At 41.7% G+C, this 24048-nt stretch overlaps 1 protein-coding gene across 2 annotated transcripts; it reads left to right on the top strand.

Annotated features, from left to right (window-relative positions):
• Window positions 1-2939: 2939 nt before the first annotated feature.
• Window positions 2940-6684, top strand: LOC127341318 (uncharacterized). Of its 2 annotated transcripts, none has more exons than XM_051367128.2 (3): window positions 2940-4110; window positions 4954-5049; window positions 6287-6684. In XM_051367128.2, exons 1-2 carry the CDS (start codon window positions 2961-2963, stop codon window positions 5004-5006), a joined length of 1203 nt encoding a protein of 400 aa, XP_051223088.1. In that variant the 5' UTR covers window positions 2940-2960; the 3' UTR covers window positions 5007-5049; window positions 6287-6684. The 2 variants fall into 2 exon arrangements, with proteins under 2 accessions (XP_051223088.1, XP_071684042.1); XM_071827941.1 differs by lacking the exon at window positions 6287-6684 and adding an exon at window positions 5630-6269.
• Window positions 6685-24048: the final 17364 nt, after the last annotated feature.

Below are 24048 nucleotides of genomic sequence, written 5' to 3' on the forward strand. Positions count from 1 at the left end.
AGCAGGAGTAGAGGTGTTACCTCCACAGGAGGGCCTCGAACCTGGGTACGCCTCTGTGTCACGCGTCCCCATACCCGCATCCGGATACCGCCGTGAGATCTCCTAGGAACCACCTTCGTTAGCCACCCTATGGCATATGCCGTGACGATACCACGACAGTCCTGGATTATTAACCCGGACCCTTATGTACCTAAGACCACAAAGGTACCGGAGCCATCACTGAAGCCTCTCCCCACAAGGCCTTGGGAACGTAGTGCCGAGGAAGTCGACGCGGCCGCGGCTGCTGATTTGGAGAAATGGAAGGCGGCCTGCAAGAAGAAAAGAGAGCCCGAGCCCAAGCCAGTATTTTCTGATGAGCAAAAGAAGTGGGCTAAGTCATTTTTGAGCACACCGTCCCAAGCCGCGAAGAATCTGCCTGACGACTATGCACGTGAACTTCGTAGGCAGGCACTCATGTTGAAGGAGAAGAAAGAGCGGGAGGAGGCCGAGAAAACGGAATTAGAAAGTAAAAAAAGCGGGAAACGAGTTGCCCAGCTCGGGGAACAAATTAAACAATCGATTGCTCCGCTTATAGTGAAAGCCGCCGGTCCGGATGCCCCCGATATCATAGAAGTTGCGGAAGCACAGGGATTGACTGTAACGAGTGCTAGAGAACAAGCGGCCAACTTAGGTATTACTCTTCGTGAACTGTTAGGCCTTGATGAGGCGCCAGTGAAGGAGGTAGTAATTACATATGTGAAGAATGGGCCTCTCGTCGAGCCTGCGCAGGAAGAAGATCTACCTCCAGAAATGAAAGGTCTGCTGAAATGGTACAAGGGTTACATAAAAAATAAAAACACCAAAGAATATATTTATGCGGAAGTTAGACATGAGCATCACTTCAAACATTACTATGTACAAATTCATCTGAGTGAATTGTTCCAGCTTTTCAATTTGCGCGAGCTCGGCAAATCTATCATCAGTTGCTACGTTCTGTAAGTGATTTATTTCTACCCCATCTCGTTCATATTGCCTGCACTATATATATGTCCTAACTATATTGTTGTGTCCGCTATTATACATGCAGAATGAAGATTAAGGAATGCAGAGTAAGGAACATCCATGATGTTGGGTTCATTGACCCACACATCGTTAATGGATATGTGTTAGAGCATCACCCCGCTGACGTGGAGGCAGACCTGTGGCAGTTTCTTAAAAAGCAGGAACTCAAAAGTGATATTTTATTTCCTTACCATTTTGGGTGAGTATTTCTGTCTTGAGCACATTCTCTTTTGTTTACTCCATGCATGGTATATGTGGCCGGCTAATCGATGAGTTATGCATGACGTACTGTGCATGTATCGTGTCCGCAGGTTCCACTGGATTCTGCTAGTAATTAAAGTTGACACCTCAGAATGTCTCGTCCACGACTCTCTGAATATGGATCCAAAGCTTTGGGGCGGCATGAGAAGAATCCCGCAGAAGTAATTATTTTCGTTCATTTGCGCTCTATATCAATCGGCCTATTTCGTTCATTTCCTAATATCAAGTAACTAATAACTCTCTTGTTCATTTAATTTTCTTTGCCTCGTAGGGTTTGGAGACGGTTCGTAGATACAAAGGTCGGTGAATTCAAAAAAGAGCTAGAATTCAAAAGGTCAAAGGCTAAGAATGGTGGGGATATTCAGCCAGCGGGGACCAATCTATGTGGATACTATGTCTGTGAGATGATCCGGAGTTACACCTCTGAGCGGGTTCCGAGTGATACCAATGCTCAGAGGAATAACCTCCGGATGATGCTTAGTCGAGAAGCTCGCTTCCTACCACTTCAAGAGGAACTAGCTGAATGGTTCAGGAGGGAAGTCCTCCATCCTAAAGGAGAACACCATTACGAGGACGTAGAACTTTATATGCATTAAATTATGTATGGAAACTTGTTCAAAATTGTATATGGTCATCCGATGATATTGAATATATATTGTATATTTCTCTTGAATTTTTTTTGGTTCTAATTTCAAATTTGTTTGAAATTGTACATTCATATGCATGTATGTAGTACCGTAGAATATGTGAAACTCCTTCAAAATTAAAATAAAGCACAAAAGAAATAAAACAATACAAATTAAACAGAAAACAGGTTTAGGGGGGCAGGTTTAGGGGGGCTAAAACCCTAAACCTGCGGCGGCCTTTAGTCGCGGTTGGCCAGAAGAACCGCGACTAAAGGTCCTCCGCCCCGACGGTCGCCTGGCGCCCACGTGGACGAGCCTTTAGTCGCGGTTCTTAAGCAACCGCGACTAAGGGGGGGCCTTTAGTCGCGCTTATTTGGTCGCGGTTGCGCAACCGCGACTAATGGCAGTTGCGAACCGCGACCAAAGACCTTTTTCCACCAGTGCCTCCTTTTTACAGCTTTTTAGTCTTTTTTTGTCCAACACTATCTACTAACGCGCTCCAAATTATCATACCAGACGTTTTTTCATCGACGCGAGTGGAGACGCTCTAACACTAACTAGTCTACATTGCCTATCTTGAGTTAGTGCATAAGTTCAGATGCTACAGCTGTAACACAGATCGAGGGGTCACAAAAAAAAAAAAAAAAAAAAACATTGCCTATCGAGCCCCCGTTGCATGTTCTTGCTTGCACACTGTTTAGAGGATCCGATAACCTTCATCGTTCGTACGTACGGAATCTGACAAGGCATATCCATTCTTCACTGTCGCACACGGTGGCATAGACCGGAGATCCTACCCGCGGAGAGAGACTTGCCCATGCCGGCGGCGGGCGGCGGATGTAGGATTCGACGACGGGAAGACGGCGACGACCAATCAGTTGGGCTCCGATGAGGACGGCCACTTTGTCGGGGGCCCAGTACTACTTGCTCGAGGGCCCAATACGACACGTCCGAACAAAACTATCAAGTCCAAGCCAGCCTAGGTCTGCGCCTCCATCCCCATTCCCCACTCCCCAGTCCGTCTCCGTCCACATGAGTGAGAGTGAGAGTGAGAGCGAGGGCGCCGAATTGTCCCGCCGCCTTGCCGGCGTCTCGCTGGCGGCGCCGGCCTCCCCGCTTGAAGACGATGATCTCCTCCGCGAGATCCTCCTCCGCCTCCCGCCTCAGCCGTCCTCCCTACCCCGAGCCTCCGCCGTGTGTAAGGGTTGGAGGGGCCTCGTCACCGACCCCAAGTTCGCCCGCAGCTTCTCTGCCCACCACCGGAAGCCGCCCCTCCTCGGCTTCTTCGAGATCCGCGCCGCTGGCCTCGTCTTCACCCCCGTCATGGACTCCCCCGACCGGATCCCTCCCGAGCGCTTCGACCTCGGACGCTGCAGCGGGATCAAGGTTAACGATGCGTATAGCTGTCGCCACGGTCGCGTTATCTTCATAGACTGGCAGCGGTTCGAGTTGCTCGTCTGTGCCCCTATCACCGGCGAGCTGAGCCGCGTGGCCATTCCCCCGGAGGTCGAACGCGGTTCGCTCAACGTGGCGGTGCTCTGCGCTGCAGGCGACCAGGGCCACGTCCACGGCGGCTGCCACTCGAGCCCCTTCAAGATTGTTTCGCTGTGCTTGGGCAGAAAGGACAGTCAACTCCTGGCACGTGTTTACTCCTCGCAGACTGGCATATGGGGCGATCTCATCTCAGCAGCTGCTCCATCTCGGCTCTTTTCCGATCTCACGCCCGAGACTCTCGTATGTAATTCTCTGTATTGGTTGTCCACCGGAGTTGACGTAGTTAAATTCGATTTGGACGACTATAGTCTAACTGTGATCAAAGGGCCTCCTGTTACATATGACCATGGCCGTCAGATCATCAAGGCTGAGGATGGCGATGTTGGCTTCAACATATTCTTGTACCCAGAGTGCCATATGTGGCGGAGGGACATCAATTGTGATCATGGGGTTCACACATGGGTGCTCTGGAAGACCATTCAAATGCATACTATTCTCGGCCTCCCTCAGGTCGACGAAAAAAGGACAAACTTCCTACTAGGATATTGCGAGGATACCAATGTAATTTTCATGTACGTGAGACCTAATGTATACATGCTTCAACTTAATTCGATGCAATCCAAGAGACTTAATGCAAATCTGGAGTCTGTCGGTCACTATCGTCCTTTCACAAGTTTCTACACACCAGGTGATTTCTCATTCTTAATTTTTATTATACGAGTAAGCTAATCAGAATATGTTTCATACGTGCTAATTTGCTCAAACATCTTTATTGTGTTTCTTAAGTCACTAACAAATTAATCTGAACCAACAATTGTCCATTTGCTGGATAGCCAAACTTAATGTATATCCCTACGTTTGTTTTTCATCTTTAGCTGTCTTTGTTCTGTGGGAGATCCAAATCAAGTGTCAGATTAGTAAAACTGTAAAATCAGATGATACTTAGTTACCTAATTGGCATGTATGGAATATCAAAGCTAGTTATAATCTTTTATCCAATATTTTTGTCTGTTCTAACCTTGCTTTTCTTTAATTCTCAACTTTTGTTGAATCCTTAGCATCTGAAATGATATTTATTTTGCTCTAACACAAATGATACTTTTCGTCACTTGTCAATCACCCACCTAGTAAATTGCATTTCTTGGCCCGATTTATTTAAAACTACATGCCTGAGCTCACTTTTGTTGCTAGAATTTATTATTTTGGCGTGTTTAATTGGGTATGCTTGCAATGACGAGGGATGTGTTTACAAGAGATAAAATCTAGATCATATCTTGGTTCGTCACAGTAGCTAAGCATACTGCTTTTGGAAATACTATGCATTTGTAATAGATGAAGTTCCGTTTTATCTATTGCTAGGTCAGAAGTGAGCTATAAAAACAATCAATTAAATGTGAGTTACAGAAGTGAGTTACTTTGCTCAAGTTGTATTTGTCAGCTCATCTGTGTAACTGGCTCACTGATGCCTTCTATTATCCATTTGTCTTTTGCTGGAACTGTTACTAATTACCTGACTTCTTTATGCTTCTAGACACAACCATTGCTGGTGGATCTAATGGAGCTGAAATTTCGCACAATACATAGCAGGACTTTCTGGTTTGAAGTGCCAATGTGCTGGGTTTAACAGGTAAGAAGATCTTCTAAATATAGCTTTTGAGATTTGGACTGTTTGATAGTTTATCCATGGGAAATAGTTGGCTGCCAACTCACAAACTAGTGTCCATTTCGCTATAGGTATTCACACATGTAAGTAATACAGGCAACAATTAAAATGATGGTGATGCCAAGATGAATGACTCGCTTTTTTATTCATAAAATGATATCCAGAAGTTGAATATGGTGGTGGAACTATATGTGTCTGTGCCTATCTAGGCATACCCAGAGTTCTCCCTCTGATTACTGTTTTGTAATTTATGAGCTGAAAACAGTAGATTGGCCCCCTTCTTGGTTTTGACTTGGGAGAAAACCAACTTTCTTTAGCTTCCTAGAAAAGATCCGGCAGGGAGAAGCCCTAAAAAAATTATTTTGTTATTGGTTCATTACAAACATTAGTTGCAGTACTCAATTCCCCACCCTAACAAAATATAGTGTCAAAAGGCTTCAAAGATATATTTTGTTGTCTGGTATTCCTAGAAGATACATCCAGGAATTTGTATCTATGTATCGGTTACGGAGCTGCTCTTCTGATTATGACTTTGTTTCTCTAGGTGAAAGAATGGCTGCTGCAGTTCTCACTAATCAGAATATGTTTCATACGTGCTAATTTGCTCAAACATCTTTATTGTGTTTCTTAAGTCACTAAGAAATTAATCTGCACCAACAATCGTCCATTTTTAATTTATATCCCTACTTTTTTTTTCATCATTAGCTGTCTTTGTTCTGTGGGAGATCCAAATCAAGTGTTAGATTAGTAAAAATGTAAAATCAAATGTTACTTAGTAACCTAATTGGCATGTTTGGAATCTCAAAGCTAGTTATAATCTTTTATCCAATATTTTGGTTAGTTCTAACCTTGCTTTTCTTTAACTCTAAAATACCAACTTGGTTTTGTAATTTATAAGCTGGAAACAGTAGATTGGCCCCCTTCTTGGTTTTGACTTGGGAGGAAACCAAGTTTTCTTTAGCTTCCCAGAAAAGATCCTGCAGGGAGAAGCCCTATTTTTTATTTATTTTGTTATTAGTTCATTACAAACATTAGTTGCAGTAATCAACTCCCCACCCTAACAAAATATAGTGTCAAAAGGCTTCAAAGATATATTTTGTTGGCTGGTATTCCTAGAAGATATATCCAGGAATTTGTATCTATGTATCTGTTACTAGCTGCTCTTTGTATTTTGGAGCTGATTATGAGTTTGTTTCTCTAGGTGAAGGAATGGCTGCTGCAGTTCTTCTCACTAAGTTTGTTGCATCGCGCCACTGTGGTCGGCAATGTTTATATGTTACCTGGAAAACATATCGTGCCTTAGTCTAGCCAAGCTTCTAATGTAGTAATATGCTTTTGAATACCTAATTGTGGGAATTTTAGCTTCCCCAACTATCATGTCAAGTCGGATCTCATTGTATTTTGTTTTGGCAGCACTTCTCTTTAGCCATAAGAGTTTCAGTCCCAGAAAAGATCCCGCTCAACCCTCTGATGCTTCCATCCTATCTGTACAATCTTTCTGAACAAAAGAGGAAGAATAGGATAATTGGCTAGTGAAAGCAACCTGTAGATCAAGTGCTACAAACTGCAACAAAAATGCATCACGCAAATTTTCATCTAGTTCTAGTGTGCGCTACCAGAGGAGCACAAGAATTACCGGTGAGCATTAGCTTCCACCCACATCTTGATTATGTGTTTTCTCCACGGTAATTATTCACAGGTAATTTTTTAAGGGCGTGTAATTCTACGCGGTAATTTCTCAGCAGCAGCCCTGCAGTACCTCGTTGACCAGTAATTCTTCGTTTGTATTTATTTTTCCAGCAATTCTTCTGATGAAAATATTTAACTCCAATAAATGAGGTGCCATCGCGTCAACCTTCCTTAGTCGAAAGTTATGCCACTATGCCACTACACCATCAGGAGGCAGTAAATACTAGGCACTAACAGGACCAGTAGGCACTAGACATCAACTTGGAGTAGACCGGAAATAAATCCCTCCACCACAAAATATGTTGCATATATTTTTTAATTAAGGTTAAATTTTATAGAGTTTGAACATATATTATATGCAACACATTATGGAGAAAATAATAAGAATGGGTGTGCCTCTATCATAGGGGTTCGCAACTGCAAAATGATTCTATAACTTTTTCTTGATTTTTTATGTCCGACGTTTATGCGCATATGGCCAGCTATTAGATGAAATTTCACTTCATCCCAAAAGCCCGAACTGAATGGAGAAGCTTATAAGATGGTATACTCTTTTCTAGTAGCCGAAGTGGGACTAAGAGCATCTCCACCGGCGCTCCCAATAGCTTTATTGGAATCCTAGCGAGAGAAAACATCCGCATCGGCGCTCCTCAAAAAGCGCCGGCATATTCTGGAGCCCCATAAAAGCATCGGCGCGTCCGAAAGAATCCCTATGCGAAGGGCTTCGATCGGGGGCCTAGCACCAAATTTCTACTCAAAAGATGGCTCAGTACACATGCAGTGATAGCACCTCCAAAGATTCTCCATTCTCCTACTTTTTCTGCACCCGCCTACTTTCCTTTAATTGCATGCATGTGCTATTGGAGCTGTGATATAAGGGTCACCGATGTCGAACACACTTTCCCATAGATATATTGCTGCCGACGCGCCCCATGCTGTTGTCGACACTGCTACCTGTCATATGCTGTTGTCGACACTGCTACCTGTCATATTATGGGGCTCACCGGTGGAGATGCTCTAAACTTGAGGCTCACCGGTGGAGATGCTCTAAACTTGAGCAGCCTCACTAGTCAACATCGAAGTCCCTCAGAAAGGCATGGTGATGCTGGCTTTGATACCAGATGTTAGCGTCCACTCAAATTTAGCCCAACACTCAACCTATGTTCGGACGTTTATGCACATATGATCCAACTACAAGAGGAAAGCCTGCTCCATCCAAAATCCCAGTGAAAGAAAGAGGGAAACTCTCCCTTATAAGTTGACCATAGCCTCTTTCCCTAGACGAGGTGGAACTAAACATGAGCAGTCTCACTAGTCAACAATGCCCTAACATTGTATAAAATTAAGGTACACATTTCACTCTGCTCTTGAAAAAAAAGTAGGTTGCATATATCGATTTTGCGTCGTCTAAAAAAAGTTGCATCTACTCTTTTCTGTCAATCGACCATAATTCCGTGCTTCGTCGACTTCATATATAGATTGATAGAAAGAGTCGTATGTTGCATCTGTAGGATAACGTTGCATAGAAAACAAAAAATTTCCTACCGCGAACACTCAATCCAAGCCAAGATGCAATCTAGAAGACGGTAGCAACGAGGGGATTATCGAGTCTCACCCTTGAAGAGATTCCAAAGCCTACAAGATGAGGCTCTTGTTGCTGCGGTAGACGTTCACTTGCCGCTTGCAAAAGCGCGTAGAAGATCTTGATCACGGCGCCACGAACGGGCAGCACCTCCGTACTCGGTCACACGTTCGGTTGTTGATGAAGACGACGTCCACCTCCCCGTTCCAGCGGGCAGCGGAAGTAGTAGCTCCTCTTGAATCCGACAGCACGACGGCGTGGTGTCGGTGGTGGTGGAGAAATCCGGCGGAGCTTCGCTAAGCGTGCGGGATGTGGTGGAGGAGAGAGAGCCGCTAGGGTTTGGGAGAGGGGGGCGCCGGCCACTAGGGGTGCGGCCACCTTGGTGGTTCATGGGGTGGCCGGCCCCCTCCCCTTGGCCCCTCATTATATAGGTGGAAGTCCCAAGTGTTGGACTACAAGTCTCCGAATAAGACCCGAACCCAAAACCTTCCATGTGATAGGGAAACCTACCCAAGGTGGGAATCCCACTTGGGGTGGGATTCCCCCCTTCCATGTGGGGGGTTGGCCGGCCCCCATAGGGGGAGTCCACTTGGGACTCCTCCCCCTCTAGGGTTGGCCGGCCATGGAGGTGGAGTCCCTTTGGGACTCCGCCTTCCATAGTGGTTTCTTCCGGACTTTTCTAGAACCTTCTAGAACCTTCCATAGAACCTTCCGGATCATTTTAAATCTCATAAAATGACTTCCTATATATGAATCTTATTCTCCGGACCATTCCGGAACTCCTCGTGATGTCCGGGATCTCATCCGGGACTCCGAACAAATATTCGAACTCCATTCCATATTCAAGTTCTACCATTTCAACATCCAACTTTAAGTGTGTCACCCTACGGTTCGCGAACTTTTCGGACATGGTTGAGTACTCACTCCGACCAATAACCAATAGCGGGATCTGGAGATCCATAATGGCTCCCACATATTCAACGATGACTTTAGTGATCGAATGAACCATTCACATACGATACCAATTCCCTTTGTCACGCGATATTTTACTTGTCCGAGGTTTGATCATCGGTATCACTCTATACCTTGTTCAACCTCGTCTCCTGACAAGTACTCTTTACTCGTACCGTGGTATGTGGTCTCTTATGAACTTATTCATATGCTTGCAAGACATTAGACGACATTCCACCGAGAGGGCCCAGAGTATATCTATCCGTCATCGGGATGGACAAATCCCACTGTTGATCTATATGCCTCAACTCATACTTTCCGGATACTTAATCCCACCTTTATAACCACCCATTTACGCAGTGGCGTTTGATGTAATCAAAGTACCTTTCTGGTATAAGTGATTTACATGATCTCATGGTCATAAGGACTAGGTAACTATGTATCGAAAGCTTATAGCAAATAACTTAATGACGTGATCTTATGCTACGCTTAATTGGGTGTGTCGATTACATCATTCATATAATGACATAACCTTGTTATTAATAACATCCAATGTTCATGATCACGAAACCATGATCATCTATTAATCAACAAGCTAGTTATACAAGAGGCTTACTAGGGACTCTTTGTTGTTCACATAACACACATGTATCAATGTTTCGGTTAATACAATTATAGCATGGTATGTAAACATTATCATAAACACAAAGATATATTATAATAACCATTTTATTATTGCCTCTTGGGCATATCTCCAACAGTCTCCCACTTGCACTAGAGTCAATAATCTAGTTTTCATTTGTAAAGATATAACACCTTGGCCTTCCGGTGCTTTATCATGTTTTGCTCACGAGAGAGGTTTTAGTCAACGAACCTGACATGCTCAGAACCGTATGTATTTTGCAATTCATTTGCGTCTTCACGCATCACTCATTTTCCAAATGAGTCGGCATTTAAATATGTTTGGTCTTCTGGTGGAACATTAATTCCTTGGTCTGAAATAAGTCACTAATATTGTCACACACAATATAGCTTCAAAGTTCTGACACTATCGGAACTACACCAAGTTCTCAAAGAACTTCTTGACTTTAACATCCTCAGTCATTGTCAAAACAATGACATAATTTGCCTTCGTTTGTAGAATCCGTCACAACATTTAGAACTCATCTAAATCTAACATAGACAACTTCTATCTCATTGTGCTACCTTTTAAACAACACTTAGTCTAATTTTAGATTGAAATTTTATTTTCATATGTGATAAAACAAATATCGGTGCAACACCTTACAGTGATTTGTTTGTCATTTCTCCATACAAAACTATATATATATCCTTGGTTCTTCTTAAGTACTCAAGAATATTCTTTACTGTTTTTCAATGATCATCATATGAATCATTCTGGTATATGCTCCTAACTCTTTTAGAGCACAGGACATCTGATTTTTGTACATATTCTTCGTGATCTAAAATCACTCATGTGTTTTTACTCATCGAGTGTTAGATACACTTAAGTCTTGTTAAAACTTCACATGACAAGAACATTTTCTTAATATTTCTATATTGAACTATTTCAATATCCATTCTATGTACTTTGACTTAAACATATTATGTGTTTCAATCTATCTTCATAGATCTTGACACAAAATTTGTTTCAGTCCATATCCTTTCATTGAAGTTAATTTCTCAATGAAACCTTTTAATCAAGTATATAATTGCATCATTTATAACCAACTATATGTCATCTACATAAGTATTATAAATATGTCTCAACGCTCCCACTTAATTTCTTGCAAATGCAAGCCTCTTCATCGTCTCTGATGAAATCAAAAACTCTTTGACTATTTCATCTGGTGAAGATTCCAACTCCGCGATACTCACTTCATCCAATTGAAGTTTGTATACCTATCTAGTATTCCATGGACCAGCAAAACTCTTGGTTGTATCTTGTATACACCTTTAATACATACTTCTGATAAGTAATGTATTTTGCCATCCTACTAACATATCTCATAAAAGAAATATGTAGTGATTACTAGAATAATCAACATAGACTATAAGCATTTCTACGGAAGATCTAATCTTATCGTAGTCAACTCTTTGAACTTTGTCGTAATCAATTTTTCGACAAGTCGAGCTTATTCAAGGATATTCCATCCAAGTCCATCAATTTTATAGATCCATTTACTTTCAGAAAGTATTCATCTATCTTGGATTTCATGGTGTATAGACATTTTAACGGAGTCAGGGCCCATCAAAATTTCTTTGTTCGTAGTTGGTTTATCATTGTTCAAAATCAATCCTTTGTCCACAAATCATTTATTTAATCACAAAGTAAACCACACCTACAAGGTTCAATAAGTACTTCGATCTCCATGGCTAAAAACACTTTGTAGTCATGTAAGCCATGATCGTTGTGGCTGCTTCCGGAACCATTTCCGATGTTGTGCTACTCTGATCATTATGCTCAGGTTCATAAACCATATCAAGTTCTATTGTCCTCCCACTCAAAAACTTCGCTAGAAAACAATTTCTTGGAAATAAGAAACATTGACAAACACTTTTGTCTTTTATTTCATAGTGGAAAGAATTCCCAATTAATTCTTTGGGATAACCAACAAAGACATTTATCCGTTTTTGGTTGTAAACTCTTAGATCAAAATTTAAAGAAAGGACTATTAGGGTTTATACCCATGCCATAACTTGTATGGTGTAATTTCAACGGATCATGATGATGCTCTATTTAGTGTAAAAGCGGTAGTCTCTAAAGCATAATCCACAAAAATTATAATGGAATTAATATTTTATCTCATCATTGACCCAACAAGGTTTGGATACATCTCTTGGATACTTCATCATCACTATGATACTTCAAGAAATGTGAGTTGTAGAACAATTTCATAACTCTCTTAGATGTTCGCTAAAACTCGTAATTCAAATATTTCCACTATGATCCAATCATAGATATTTGATTTTTCTATTACGATGATTTCCACTTCATGCTGAAATTTATTTGAATCCATTCAAATGTTTCAAACTTCTTCCTTATCGAATATATCCACATATATATACTCAATTCATTGTTTGAAGTTTTCATGAAGTAGAAGAATCTCCCGCACACAACTATGCCCAGTGAACCATATACATCATCATGTATGTTTCCACTAAGTTAGTTGCCCGTTCAAATCTAGGCCTATGAACGGTATTTCAGTCATTCCTTTTAGAAGAGATTTGCAAGCGCCAAATGATTCATAAATCAAATGACTCCAATAATCCATTTGCATGGAGTTTCTTCATGCGTTCCTTTCCAACATGACCTAAATGGCGGTTCCACAAATAAGTGGAATTCAAATCATTTTGCCTTATGGCATTTTAGCGTCAGTATTATGTGTGTGTGTTTCACCATTAAAATTTATAATAACTTATCCATCGTACATGGAGTAATGTCATAATTTGAACAACTCATTGTTTTCATTTGACTAGAGCAAAATAACAATTATTAAGTTCTTTATTATAAATTCTAAGGGCTAGATAGAATGCCAACGACGAACATAATAACACTTTATTTTTGTTCCAGACGTGCATTCCTATCATATTCCTTGTCAATCACTTAGGCCATTGTATTCTTGTATTGCGTTGTTTTGTATGACATCTCATACCAACCAACCTGATACAAATACCCAAGAATTTCATTATGTGACCAAACGAGGAATACATCCATAACATGTATATCATTTATATACACCTGAGCTAGACTTTCTAGTCTTTTCCTTCTTTCTGCCAATAAACTTTTGTAGTTTCTCTTTTAGCTTTCCTCATTATTCAGAAAAACACTTCAACATCAATAACTTCTAGGTTTGTTGGTCAAATACCAATAACCTTGAGGTTCTTACTTTGAAGTTGATCATCATATGACAAGTGTTCCGGATTTCACTATTAGTAACCTTGTAATATGATGAACTCATAATTTTATCCATTGTATCATGATGACTTTCCGAGACCATGTCTGTACATGCTAGACTCGTAAAGTTTTAACCTCAGTATTCGCATGTGCAAATCTGGCTTGCACCCGTTGTATGCACACGTAGAATCTATAACACCCGATCATCACGTGATGCTTCAATACGACGAGTCTTAGCAACGGTGCATACTAAGGATGATAACTTCATGGATATGCGAATATTATTAGTGCCCCAATAGTTGGAGGATTGTGACGCCTGGCGTCTTCAACCTTCATACATTCCCATAAAACTTATGAGTTTATGTAGTCTCACCAAATTTATATTCTATCATATTGCAATAAGGTCTTAGATATCACATATATCTCATACCTTGATTATTTCTGAAAACTAAATTTTCAGCTCCTTACTTTTCAAACAGATTTGAACTTCAAGTTTCACGGAGACAAGATAACTTTAGGTACTAATTGAAACCATAGCTCTTTGAATCAACAATGTGAGGTTTACTAAAAATTTGCAATATGACTTAATCAATTCTTGATTCTTTAACAATACGGTACCAGTCCGTAAAGTTTCTTATCAGATATAAACAGTATTTCTATCTCAATTACAAGACTAGCGCATAGTAGTAAACAGATGCCAATACTACAAAATTAATTCAAAATACTACTCAGACTATGTTTATGATAATTAGTTCATGTTTTAATCTAATTACTAATAAACTCCCACTTAATTCAACATCCCTCATAGTTGTTAAGTGGTACACGATCCAAATCCACTACACCAAAACCGATCATCACGTGAGATGATGTAGCTTCAATGGTGAACATCAACATGTTGATCATATCATCCATATGACTCGTGTCCAACCTTTCGGTTTCCATTGTCCCGAGGCCATGTCTGTACATGCTAGGCTCGTCAAGCAAACCCAAGTATTCCGCGTGTGCAACATGGCTTACACCCGTTGTATATGAACGTTGAATATATCACATCCGATCATCACGAGATGCTTTGAAACGACGAACTTTGGCAACGGTGCATACGAGGGGAGAACACTTTATTATCTTGATATTAATGTGAGGGATCATCTTATAATGCTACCGTCGCGATCTAAGCAAAATAAGATGCATAAAGGATTAACATCACATGCAATTCATATGTGATATGATATGGCCCTTTAGTCTTTGTGCCTTCGATCTTCATCTCCAAAGCATGGACATGATCTCCATCATCAACGGGCATGATCTCCATCATCGTCGGCGTAGCGTCAAGGTTCATGGCGCCGTCTTCATGGTTGTTCACCTCATGTAGCAACTATTACAACTACTTTGAAATACTACTCAACATGAAATTTAAAGACAACCATAAGGCTCCTGCCGGTTGCCACAATACAATAATGATCATCTCATACATATTCATCATCACATCATGGCCATATCACATCACCAAACCCTGCAAAAACAAGTTAGACGTCTCTAATTTGGTTTGCATATTTTACGTGGTTTAGGGTTTTCGAGTAAGATCTAATCTACCTACGAACATGAACCACAACGGTGATACTAATGTTGTCAATAGAAGAGTAAATTGAATCTTCACTATAGTAGGAGAGACAGACACCCGCAAAGCCTCTTATGCAATACAAGTTGCATGTCGAACGAGGAACAAGTCTCATGAACGCGGTCATGTAAAGTTAGTCCGAGCCGCTTCATCCCACTATGCCACAAAGATGCAAAGTACTCAAATTAAAGACAACATAAGCATCAACGCCCACAAAACCATTGTGTTCTACTCGTGCAACCATCTATGCATAGACACGGCTCTGATACCACTGTAGGATAACGTTGCATAGAAAACAAAAAATTTCCTACCGCGAACACTCAATCCAAGCCAAGATGCAATCTAGAAGACGGTAGCAACGAGGGGATTATCGAGTCTCACCCTTGAAGAGATTCCAAAGCCTACAAGATGAGGCTCTTGTTGCTGCGGTAGACGTTCACTTGCCGCTTGCAAAAGCGCGTAGAAGATCTTGATCACGGCGCCACGAACGGGCAGCACCTCCGTACTCGGTCACACGTTCGGTTGTTGATGAAGACGATGTCCACCTCCCCGTTCGAGCGGGCAGCGGAAGTAGTAGCTCCTCTTGAATCCGACAGCACGACGGCGTGGTGTCGGTGGTGGTGGAGAAATCCGGCGGAGCTTCGCTAAGCGTGCGGGATGTGGTGGAGGAGAGAGAGCCGCTAGGGTTTGGGAGAGGGGGGCGCCGGCCACTAGGGGTGCGGCCACCTTGGTGGTTCATGGGGTGGCCAGCCCCCTCCCCTTGGCCCCTCATTATATAGGTGGAAGTCCCAAGTGTTGGACTACAAGTCTCCGAATAAGACCCGAACCCAAAACCTTCCATGTGATAGGGAAACCTACCCAAGGTGGGAATCCCACTTGGGGTGGGATTCCCCCCTTCCATGTGGGGGGTTGGCCGGCCCCCTGATACGTCTCAAACGTATCTATAATTTCTTATGTTCCATGCTACTTTTATGATGATACTCATATGTTTTATACACATTATATGTCATTATTATGCATTTTCCGGCACTAACCTATTAACAAGATGCCGAAGAGCCAGTTGCTGTTTTCTGCTGTTTTTGGTTTCAGAAATCCTAGTAAGGAAATATTCTCGGAATTGGACGAAATCAACGCCCAGGGTCCTATTTTTGGACGAAGCTTCCAGAACACCTGAGGGGAAAGGAAGTGGGGCCACGAGGCAGCCACACGCCAAGGCGGCGCGGCCCAGGCCCTGGCCGCGCCGGCCTGTGGTGTGGGCCCCTCGGGCACCCCCTTGACCTATCTCCTCTGCCTACTTAAAGCCTTCGTCGAGAAACCCCCAGTACCGAGAGCCACGATACGAGAAAACATACTGAGACGCCGCCGCCGCCAATCCCATCTCGGGGGATTCTGGAGATCACCTCCGGCACCCTGCCGGAGAGGGGAATCATCTCCCGGAGGACTCTACACCGCCATGGTCGCCTCCGGATTGATGAGTGAGTAGTTCACCCCTGGACTATGGGTCCATAGCTGTAGCTAGATGGTCGTCTTCTCCCCATTGTGCTTCATTGTCTGATCTTGTGAGCTGCCTATCATGATCAAGATCATCTATCTGTAATGCTACATGTGTGTTTGTTGGGATCCGATGAATAGAGAATACTATGTTATGTTGATTATCAATCTATCTATGTGTTGTTTATGATCTTGCATGCTCTCCGTTGCTAGTAGAGGCTCTGGCCAAGTCATTGCTTGTAACTCCAAGAGGGAGTATTTATGCTCGATAGTGGGTTCATGTCTCCGTGAATCTGGGGGAGTGACAGCAACCTCTAAGATTATGGATGTGCTGTTGCCACTAGGGATAAAACATTGATGCTATGTTCGAGGATATAGTTATTGATTATATTACGCACCATACTTAATGCAATTGTCTGTTGTTTACAACTTAATACCGGAAGGGGTTCGGATGATAACCTGAAAGTGGACTTTTTAGGCATAGATGCATGCTGGATAGCGGTCTATGTACTTTGTCGTAATGCCTAATTAAATCTCACAATACTCATCATGTCATGTATGTGCATTGCCATGCCCTCTCTATTTGTCAATTGCCCAACTGTAATTTGTTTACCCAATATGCTATTTCTTATGGGAGAGACACCTCTAGTGAACTGTGGACCCCGGTCCATTCTTTTACATCGAATACAATCTACTGCAATATTGTTTTACTGTTCTCTGCAAACAATCATCATCCACACTATACATCTAATCCTTTGTTACAGCAAGCCGGTGAGATTGACAACCTCACTGTTTCGTTGGGGCAAAGTACTTTGGTTGTGTTGTGCAGGTTCCACGTTGGCGCCGGAATCCCTGGTGTTGCGCCGCACTACACTCCGTCACCAACAACCTTCAACGTGCTTCTTGACTCCTACTGGTTCGATTAAACCTTGGTTTCTTACTGAGGGAAAACTTGCTGCTGTACACATCACACCTTCCTCTTGGGGTTCCCAACGGACGAGTGCTTTACCGTCACAAGGAAACTACGACTCCCACGTCAACAGCTCTTTTTTCTGGCGCCGTTGCCGGGGAAACGAAAATCTACACAACAGAGATTTCCTCCCTCGTCAACCGCGCGCCAGTCCTGGGTAGAAGCTCTTTTTCCTGGCGCCGTTGCCGGGGAGATCAAGACACGCTGCAAAGGGAGTCTCCATATCGCAATCTCTTTACTTTGTTTTTGTCTTGCTTTATTTTATTTACTACTTTGTTTGCTGCATTATATCAAAACACAAAAAAAATTAGTTGTTAGTTTTACTTTATTTACTATCTTGTTTGCTATATCAAAAACACAAAAAAATTAGTCACTTGCATTTACTTTACTTAGTTCATTATGTTCCTTTTAATTTTACCGTTAAAGACATGCCGGTAGGACGCGGGTCTATAATTGGGAGAAATAATATAGAAGAATTTTTCACTCATGTTAGTACCGTTGATGATTTTGAAGATAGACACTTGGTAGACCTTGCTCCTACTTATGAAATTGCCGCTGCTGTTTTAGTTCGTATGATGGAAACTAAATTTGTTAATCTCAATCCTATAATCCAACACATGTTTCTTACACTCGGTGATATGGAAGAAGGGGAAAAGAAAGATTTTGTTTTAGAAACCCTTCTTAGAGAATTTGGTGGTATAGCAAGAGAGGCTAGAAAAGTCTTTGCTAAATATAATATGCTTGGTTCTTGCACCAATTTTGTTAGTCTCTTCGAAAAGATGGACTTGGAGAGAATAAGGTACACTAATAATATTGATGATGGTGGGGAGATCAAAGCACCAATACCATGTAAACTCTTAGCTATGAATGATGCACTAGAAAATAACTATGCTTGGCTCGTTCCCGAAAATTTGTTTGATGGGAGTAGCAAGCCCAAGACTAATGAAAAGGGGGACGCTAAAACTTATGTGTCCAATATATTATGCATGGTTGAGAAAACTCCGCGTCCCGCTGTAGATGCACCACCACTCGATAATACTTGATACACACTTTCTGCGCCTAGCTGAAAGGCGTTAAAGAAAAGCGCTTATGGGAGACAACCCATGTTTTTACTACAGTAATTTTATTTTATATTTGAGTCTTGGAAGTTGTTTACTACTGTAGAAACCTCTCCTTATCTTAGTTTTATTGCATTGTTGTGCCAAGTAAAGTCTCTAATAAAAGTATGATACTAGATTTGGATTACTGCGCAGAAACAGTTTTCTTTGCTGTCACGAATCTGGGGCTAATTCTCTGTAGGAAACTCAGAAAATTATGCCAATTTACGTGAGTGATCCTCAGATATGTACGCAACTTTCATTAGTTTTAAGTTTTTTCATTTGAGCAAGTCTGGTGCCTGTTAGAAATTCGTCTTTACGAACTGTTCTGTTTTGACAGATTCTGTCTTTTATTTTGCATTGCCTGTTTTGTCATGCTTGATGGACTTCTTTATTCCATTGACTTTCAGTAGCTTTGTGCAATGTCCAGAAGTATAAAGAATGATTGTGTCACCTCTGAATATGTGAATTTTAATTGTGCACTAACCCTCTAATGAGTTGCTTTAAGTTTTGTGTGGAGGAAGTTTTCAAGGATCAAGAGAGGAGGATGATATACACCATGATCAAGGAGAGTGAAAGCTCTAAGCTTGGGGATGCCCCGGTGGTTCACCCCAGCATATATCAAGAAGACTCAAGCGTCTAAGCTTGGGGATGCCCAAGGCATCCCCTTCTTCATCGACAATATTATCAGGTTCCTCCCCTGAAACTATATTTTTATTCCGTCACATCTTATGTACTTTGCTTGGAGCGTCTGTTTGTTTTTGTTTTTGTTTTGTTTGAATAAAATGGATCCCACAATTCATTGTATGGGAGAGAGACACGCTCCGCTGTAGCATATGGACAAGTATGTCCTTAGGCTTTACTCATAGTATTCATGGCGAAGTTTCTTCTTCGTTAAATTGTTATATGGTTGGAATTGGAAAATGATATATGTGGTAATTGGTATAACACCTTGAATAATGTGATACTTGGCAATTGTTGTGCTCATGTTTAAGCTCTTGCATCATATACTTTGCACCTATTAATGAAGAAATACATAGAGCATGCTAAAATCTGATTTGCATGTTTGGTTTCTCTAAGGTCTAGATAATTTCTAGTATTGAGTTTGAACAACAAGGAAGACGGTATAGAGTCTTATAATGTTTACAATATGTCTTTTATGTGAGTTTTGCTGTACCGCTTCATCCTTGTGTTTGTTTCAAATAAACCTTGCTAGCCTAAACCTTGTATCGAGAGGGAATACTTCTCATGCATCCAAAATCGTTGAGCCAATCACTATGCCATTTGTGTCCACCATACCTACCTACCACATGGTATTTCTCCGCCATTCCAAAGTATATTGCTTGAGTGCTACCTTCAAAATTTCCATTCTTTACCTTTACAATATATAGCTCATGGGACAAATAGCTTAAAAACTATTGTGGTATTGAATATGTACTTATGCACTTTATCTCTTATTAAGTTGCTTGTTGTGCGATAACCATGTTTCTGGGGACGCCATCAATTACTCTTTGTTGAATATCATGTGAGTTGCTATGCATGTCCGTCTTGTCTGAAGTAAGAGAGATCTACCACCTTATGATTAAGCATGCATATTGTTAGAGAAGAACATTGGGCCGCTAACTAAAGCCATGAACCATGGTGGAAGTTTCAGTTTTGGACATATATCCTCAATCTCATATGAGAACATTAATTGTTGCTACATGCTTATGCATTAAAGAGGAGTCCATTATCTGTTGTCTATGTTGTCCCGGTATGGATGTCTAAGTTGAGAATAACCAAAAGCGAGAAATCCAATGCGAGCTTTCTCCTTAGACCTTTGTACAGGCGGCATAGAGGTACCCCATTGTGACACTTGGTTAAAACATGTGTATTGTGATGATCCGGTAGTCCAAGCTAATTAGGACAAGGTGCGGGCACTATTAGTATACTATGCATGAGGCTTGCAACTTGTAGGATATAACTTACATAACTCATATGCTTTATTACTACCGTTGACAAAATTGTTTCTTGTTTTCAAAATAAAAGCTCTAGCACAAATATAGCAATCGATGCTTTCCTCTTTGAAGGACCATTCTTTTACTTTTATGTTGAGTCAGTTCACCTATCTCTTTCCACCTTAAGAAGCAAACATTTGTGTGAACTGTGCATTGATTCCTACATACTTGCATATTGCACTTGTTATATTACTCTATGTTGACAATATCCATGAGATATACATGTTACAAGTTGAAAGCAACCGCTGAAACTTTATCTTCCTTTGTGTTGCTTCAATACCTTTACTTTGAATTATTGCTTTATGAGTTAACTCTTATGCAAGACTTATTGATGCTTGTCTTTAAGTACTATTCATGAAAAGTCTTTGCTTTATGATTCAGTTGTTTACTCATGTCATTTACCATTGTTTTGATCGCTGCATTCATTACATGTGCTTACAATAGTATGATCAAGATTATGTTGGTAGCATTGTCACTAAGAAATTATCTTTGTTATCGTTTACCTACTCGGGACGAGTAGGAACTAAGCTTGGGGATGCTTGATACGTCTCAAACGTATCTATAATTTCTTATGTTCCATGCTACTTTTATGATGATACTCATATGTTTTATACACATTATATGTCATTATTATGCATTTTCCGGCACTAACCTATTAACAAGATGCCGAAGAGCCAGTTGCTGTTTTCTGCTGTTTTTGGTTTCAGAAATCCTAGTAAGGAAATATTCTCGGAATTGGACGAAATCAACGCCCAGGGTCCTATTTTTGGACGAAGCTTCCAGAACACCTGAAGGGAAAGGAAGTGGGGCCACGAGGCAGCCACACGCCAGGGCGGCGCGGCCCAGGCCCTGGCCGCGCCGGCCTGTGGTGTGGGCCCCTCGGGCACCCCCTTGACCTATCTCCTCCGCCTACTTAAAGCCTTCGTCGAGAAACCCCCAGTACCGAGAGCCACGATACGAGAAAACATACTGAGACGCCGCCGCCGCCAATCCCATCTCGGGGGATTCTGGAGATCACCTCCGGCACCCTGCCGGAGAGGGGAATCATCTCCCGGAGGACTCTACACCGCCATGGTCGCCTCCGGATTGATGAGTGAGTAGTTCACCCCTGGACTATGGGTCCATAGCTGTAGCTAGATGGTCGTCTTCTCCCCATTGTGCTTCATTGTCTGATCTTGTGAGCTGCCTATCATGATCAAGATCATCTATCTGTAATGCTACATGTGTGTTTGTTGGGATCCGATGAATAGAGAATACTATGTTATGTTGATTATCAATCTATCTATGTGTTGTTTATGATCTTGCATGCTCTCCGTTGCTAGTAGAGGCTCTGGCCAAGTCATTGCTTGTAACTCCAAGAGGGAGTATTTATGCTCGATAGTGGGTTCATGTCTCCGTGAATCTGGGGGAGTGACAAAGAACCTCTAAGATTATGGATGTGCTGTTGCCACTAGGGATAAAACATTGATGCTATGTTCGAGGATATAGTTATTGATTACATTACGCACCATACTTAATGCAATTGTCTGTTGTTTACAACTTAATACCGGAAGGGGTTCGGATGATAATCTGAAAGTGGACTTTTTAGGCATAGATGCATGCTGGATAGCGGTCTATGTACTTTGTCGTAATGCCCAATTAAATCTCACAATACTCATCATGTCATGTATGTGCATTGTCATGCCCTCTCTATTTGTCAATTGCCCAACTGTAATTTGTTTACCCAATATGCTATTTCTTATGGGAGAGACACCTCTAGTGAACTGTGGACCCCGGTCCATTCTTTTACATCGAATACACCCATCTGCAATATTGTTTCTTGTTCTCTGCAAACAATCATCATCCACACTATACATCTAATCCTTTGTTACAGCAAGCCGGTGAGATTGACAACCTCAGCTTTCGTTGGGGCAAAGTACTTTGGTTGTGTTGTGCAGGTTCCACGTTGGCGCCGGAATCCCTGGTGTTGCGCCGCACTACACTCCGTCACCAACAACCTTCAACGTGCTTCTTGACTCCTACTGGTTCGATTAAACCTTGGTTTCTTACTGAGGGAAAACTTGCTGCTGTACACATCACACCTTCCTCTTGGGGTTCCCAACGGACGAGTGCTTTACCGTCATAAGGAAGCTACGACTCCCACGTCAACAGCTCTTTTTTCTGGCGCTGTTGCCGGGGAAACGAAAATCTACACAACAGAGATTTCCTCCCTCGTCAACCGCGCGCCAGTCCTGGGAAGCACCCCCATAGGGGGAGTCCACTTGGGACTCCTCCCCCTCTAGGGTTGGCCGGCCATGGAGGTGGAGTCCCTTTGGGACTCCGCCTTCCATAGTGGTTTCTTCCGGAATTTTCTAGAACCTTCTAGAACCTTCCATAGAACCTTCCGGATCATTTTAAATCTCATAAAATGACTTCCTATATATGAATCTTATTCTCCGGACCATTCCGGAACTCCTCGTGATGTCCGGGATCTCATCCGGGACTCCGAACAAATATTCGAACTCCATTCCATATTCAAGTTCTACCATTTCAACATCCAACTTTAAGTGTGTCACCCTACGGTTCGCGAACTTTTCGGACATGGTTGAGTACTCACTCCGACCAATAACCAATAGCGGGATCTGGAGATCCATAATGGCTCCCACATATTCAACGATGACTTTAGTGATCGAATGAACCATTCACATATGATACCAATTCCCTTTGTCACGCGATATTTTACTTGTCCGAGGTTTGATCATCGGTATCACTCTATACCTTGTTCAACCTCGTCTCCTGACAAGTACTCTTTACTCGTACCGTGGTATGTGGTCTCTTATGAACTTATTCATATGCTTGCAAGACATTAGACGACATTCCACCGAGAGGGCCCAGAGTATATCTATCCGTCATCGGGATGGACAAATCCCACTGTTGATCCATATGCATCAACTCATACTTTCCGGATACTTAATCCCACCTTTATAACCACCCATTTACGCAGTGGCGTTTGATGTAATCAAAGTACCTTTCCGGTATAAGTGATTTACATGATCTCATGGTTATAAGGACTAGGTAGCTATGTACCGAAAGGTTATAGCAAATAACTTAATGACGTGATCTTATGCTACGCTTAATTGGGTGTGTCCATTACATCATTCATATAATGACATAACCTTGTTATTAATAACATCCAATGTTCATGATCACGAAACCATGATCATCTATTAATCAACAAGCTAGTTATACAAGAGGCTTACTAGGGACTCTTTGTTGTTCACATAACACACATGTATCAATGTTTCGGTTAGTACAATTATAGCATGGTATGTAAACATTATCATAAACACAAAGATATATTATAATAACTATTTTATTATTGCCTCTTGGGCATATCTCCAACAGCATCACCCTTATTTATATTTAATAAGGTGAATTCAAATTATCAACTGAAACAAAATGACTAAATATAATCAATTTAAGCCAGACTATTGTTGCCTTTTAAATATTTATTACGGTAACTATTTTTTCTTTATATTGGGATGACAATCTTTTATTACCATTTCCTTTTTCCTGGATCATACCGTATCTCTTCTCGTACAAGGAATTGCAAAAATGGAATCAGGGAATTAGGGCGTCTTATTAGTATTGGCAAGTCCACGATGGGTCGCCTCCGATAGGTCCATTTCGAAAT

The sequence above is a fragment of the Lolium perenne genome, chromosome 3 (genome assembly GCF_019359855.2).
Source record: "Lolium perenne isolate Kyuss_39 chromosome 3, Kyuss_2.0, whole genome shotgun sequence".
Taxonomy (NCBI): domain Eukaryota; kingdom Viridiplantae; phylum Streptophyta; class Magnoliopsida; order Poales; family Poaceae; genus Lolium; species Lolium perenne.

Bases quoted from the DNA above. Each gene is read 5' to 3' on its own strand.
- LOC127341318 (XM_051367128.2), top strand. From the start codon at position 2,961: ATGAGTGAGAGTGAGAGTGAGAGCGAGGGCGCCGAATTGTCCCGCCGC. The intron at 4,111-4,953 runs GTGATTTCTCAT...TTATGCTTCTAG, and splicing joins CACAAGTTTCTACACACCAG to ACACAACCATTGCTGGTGGA.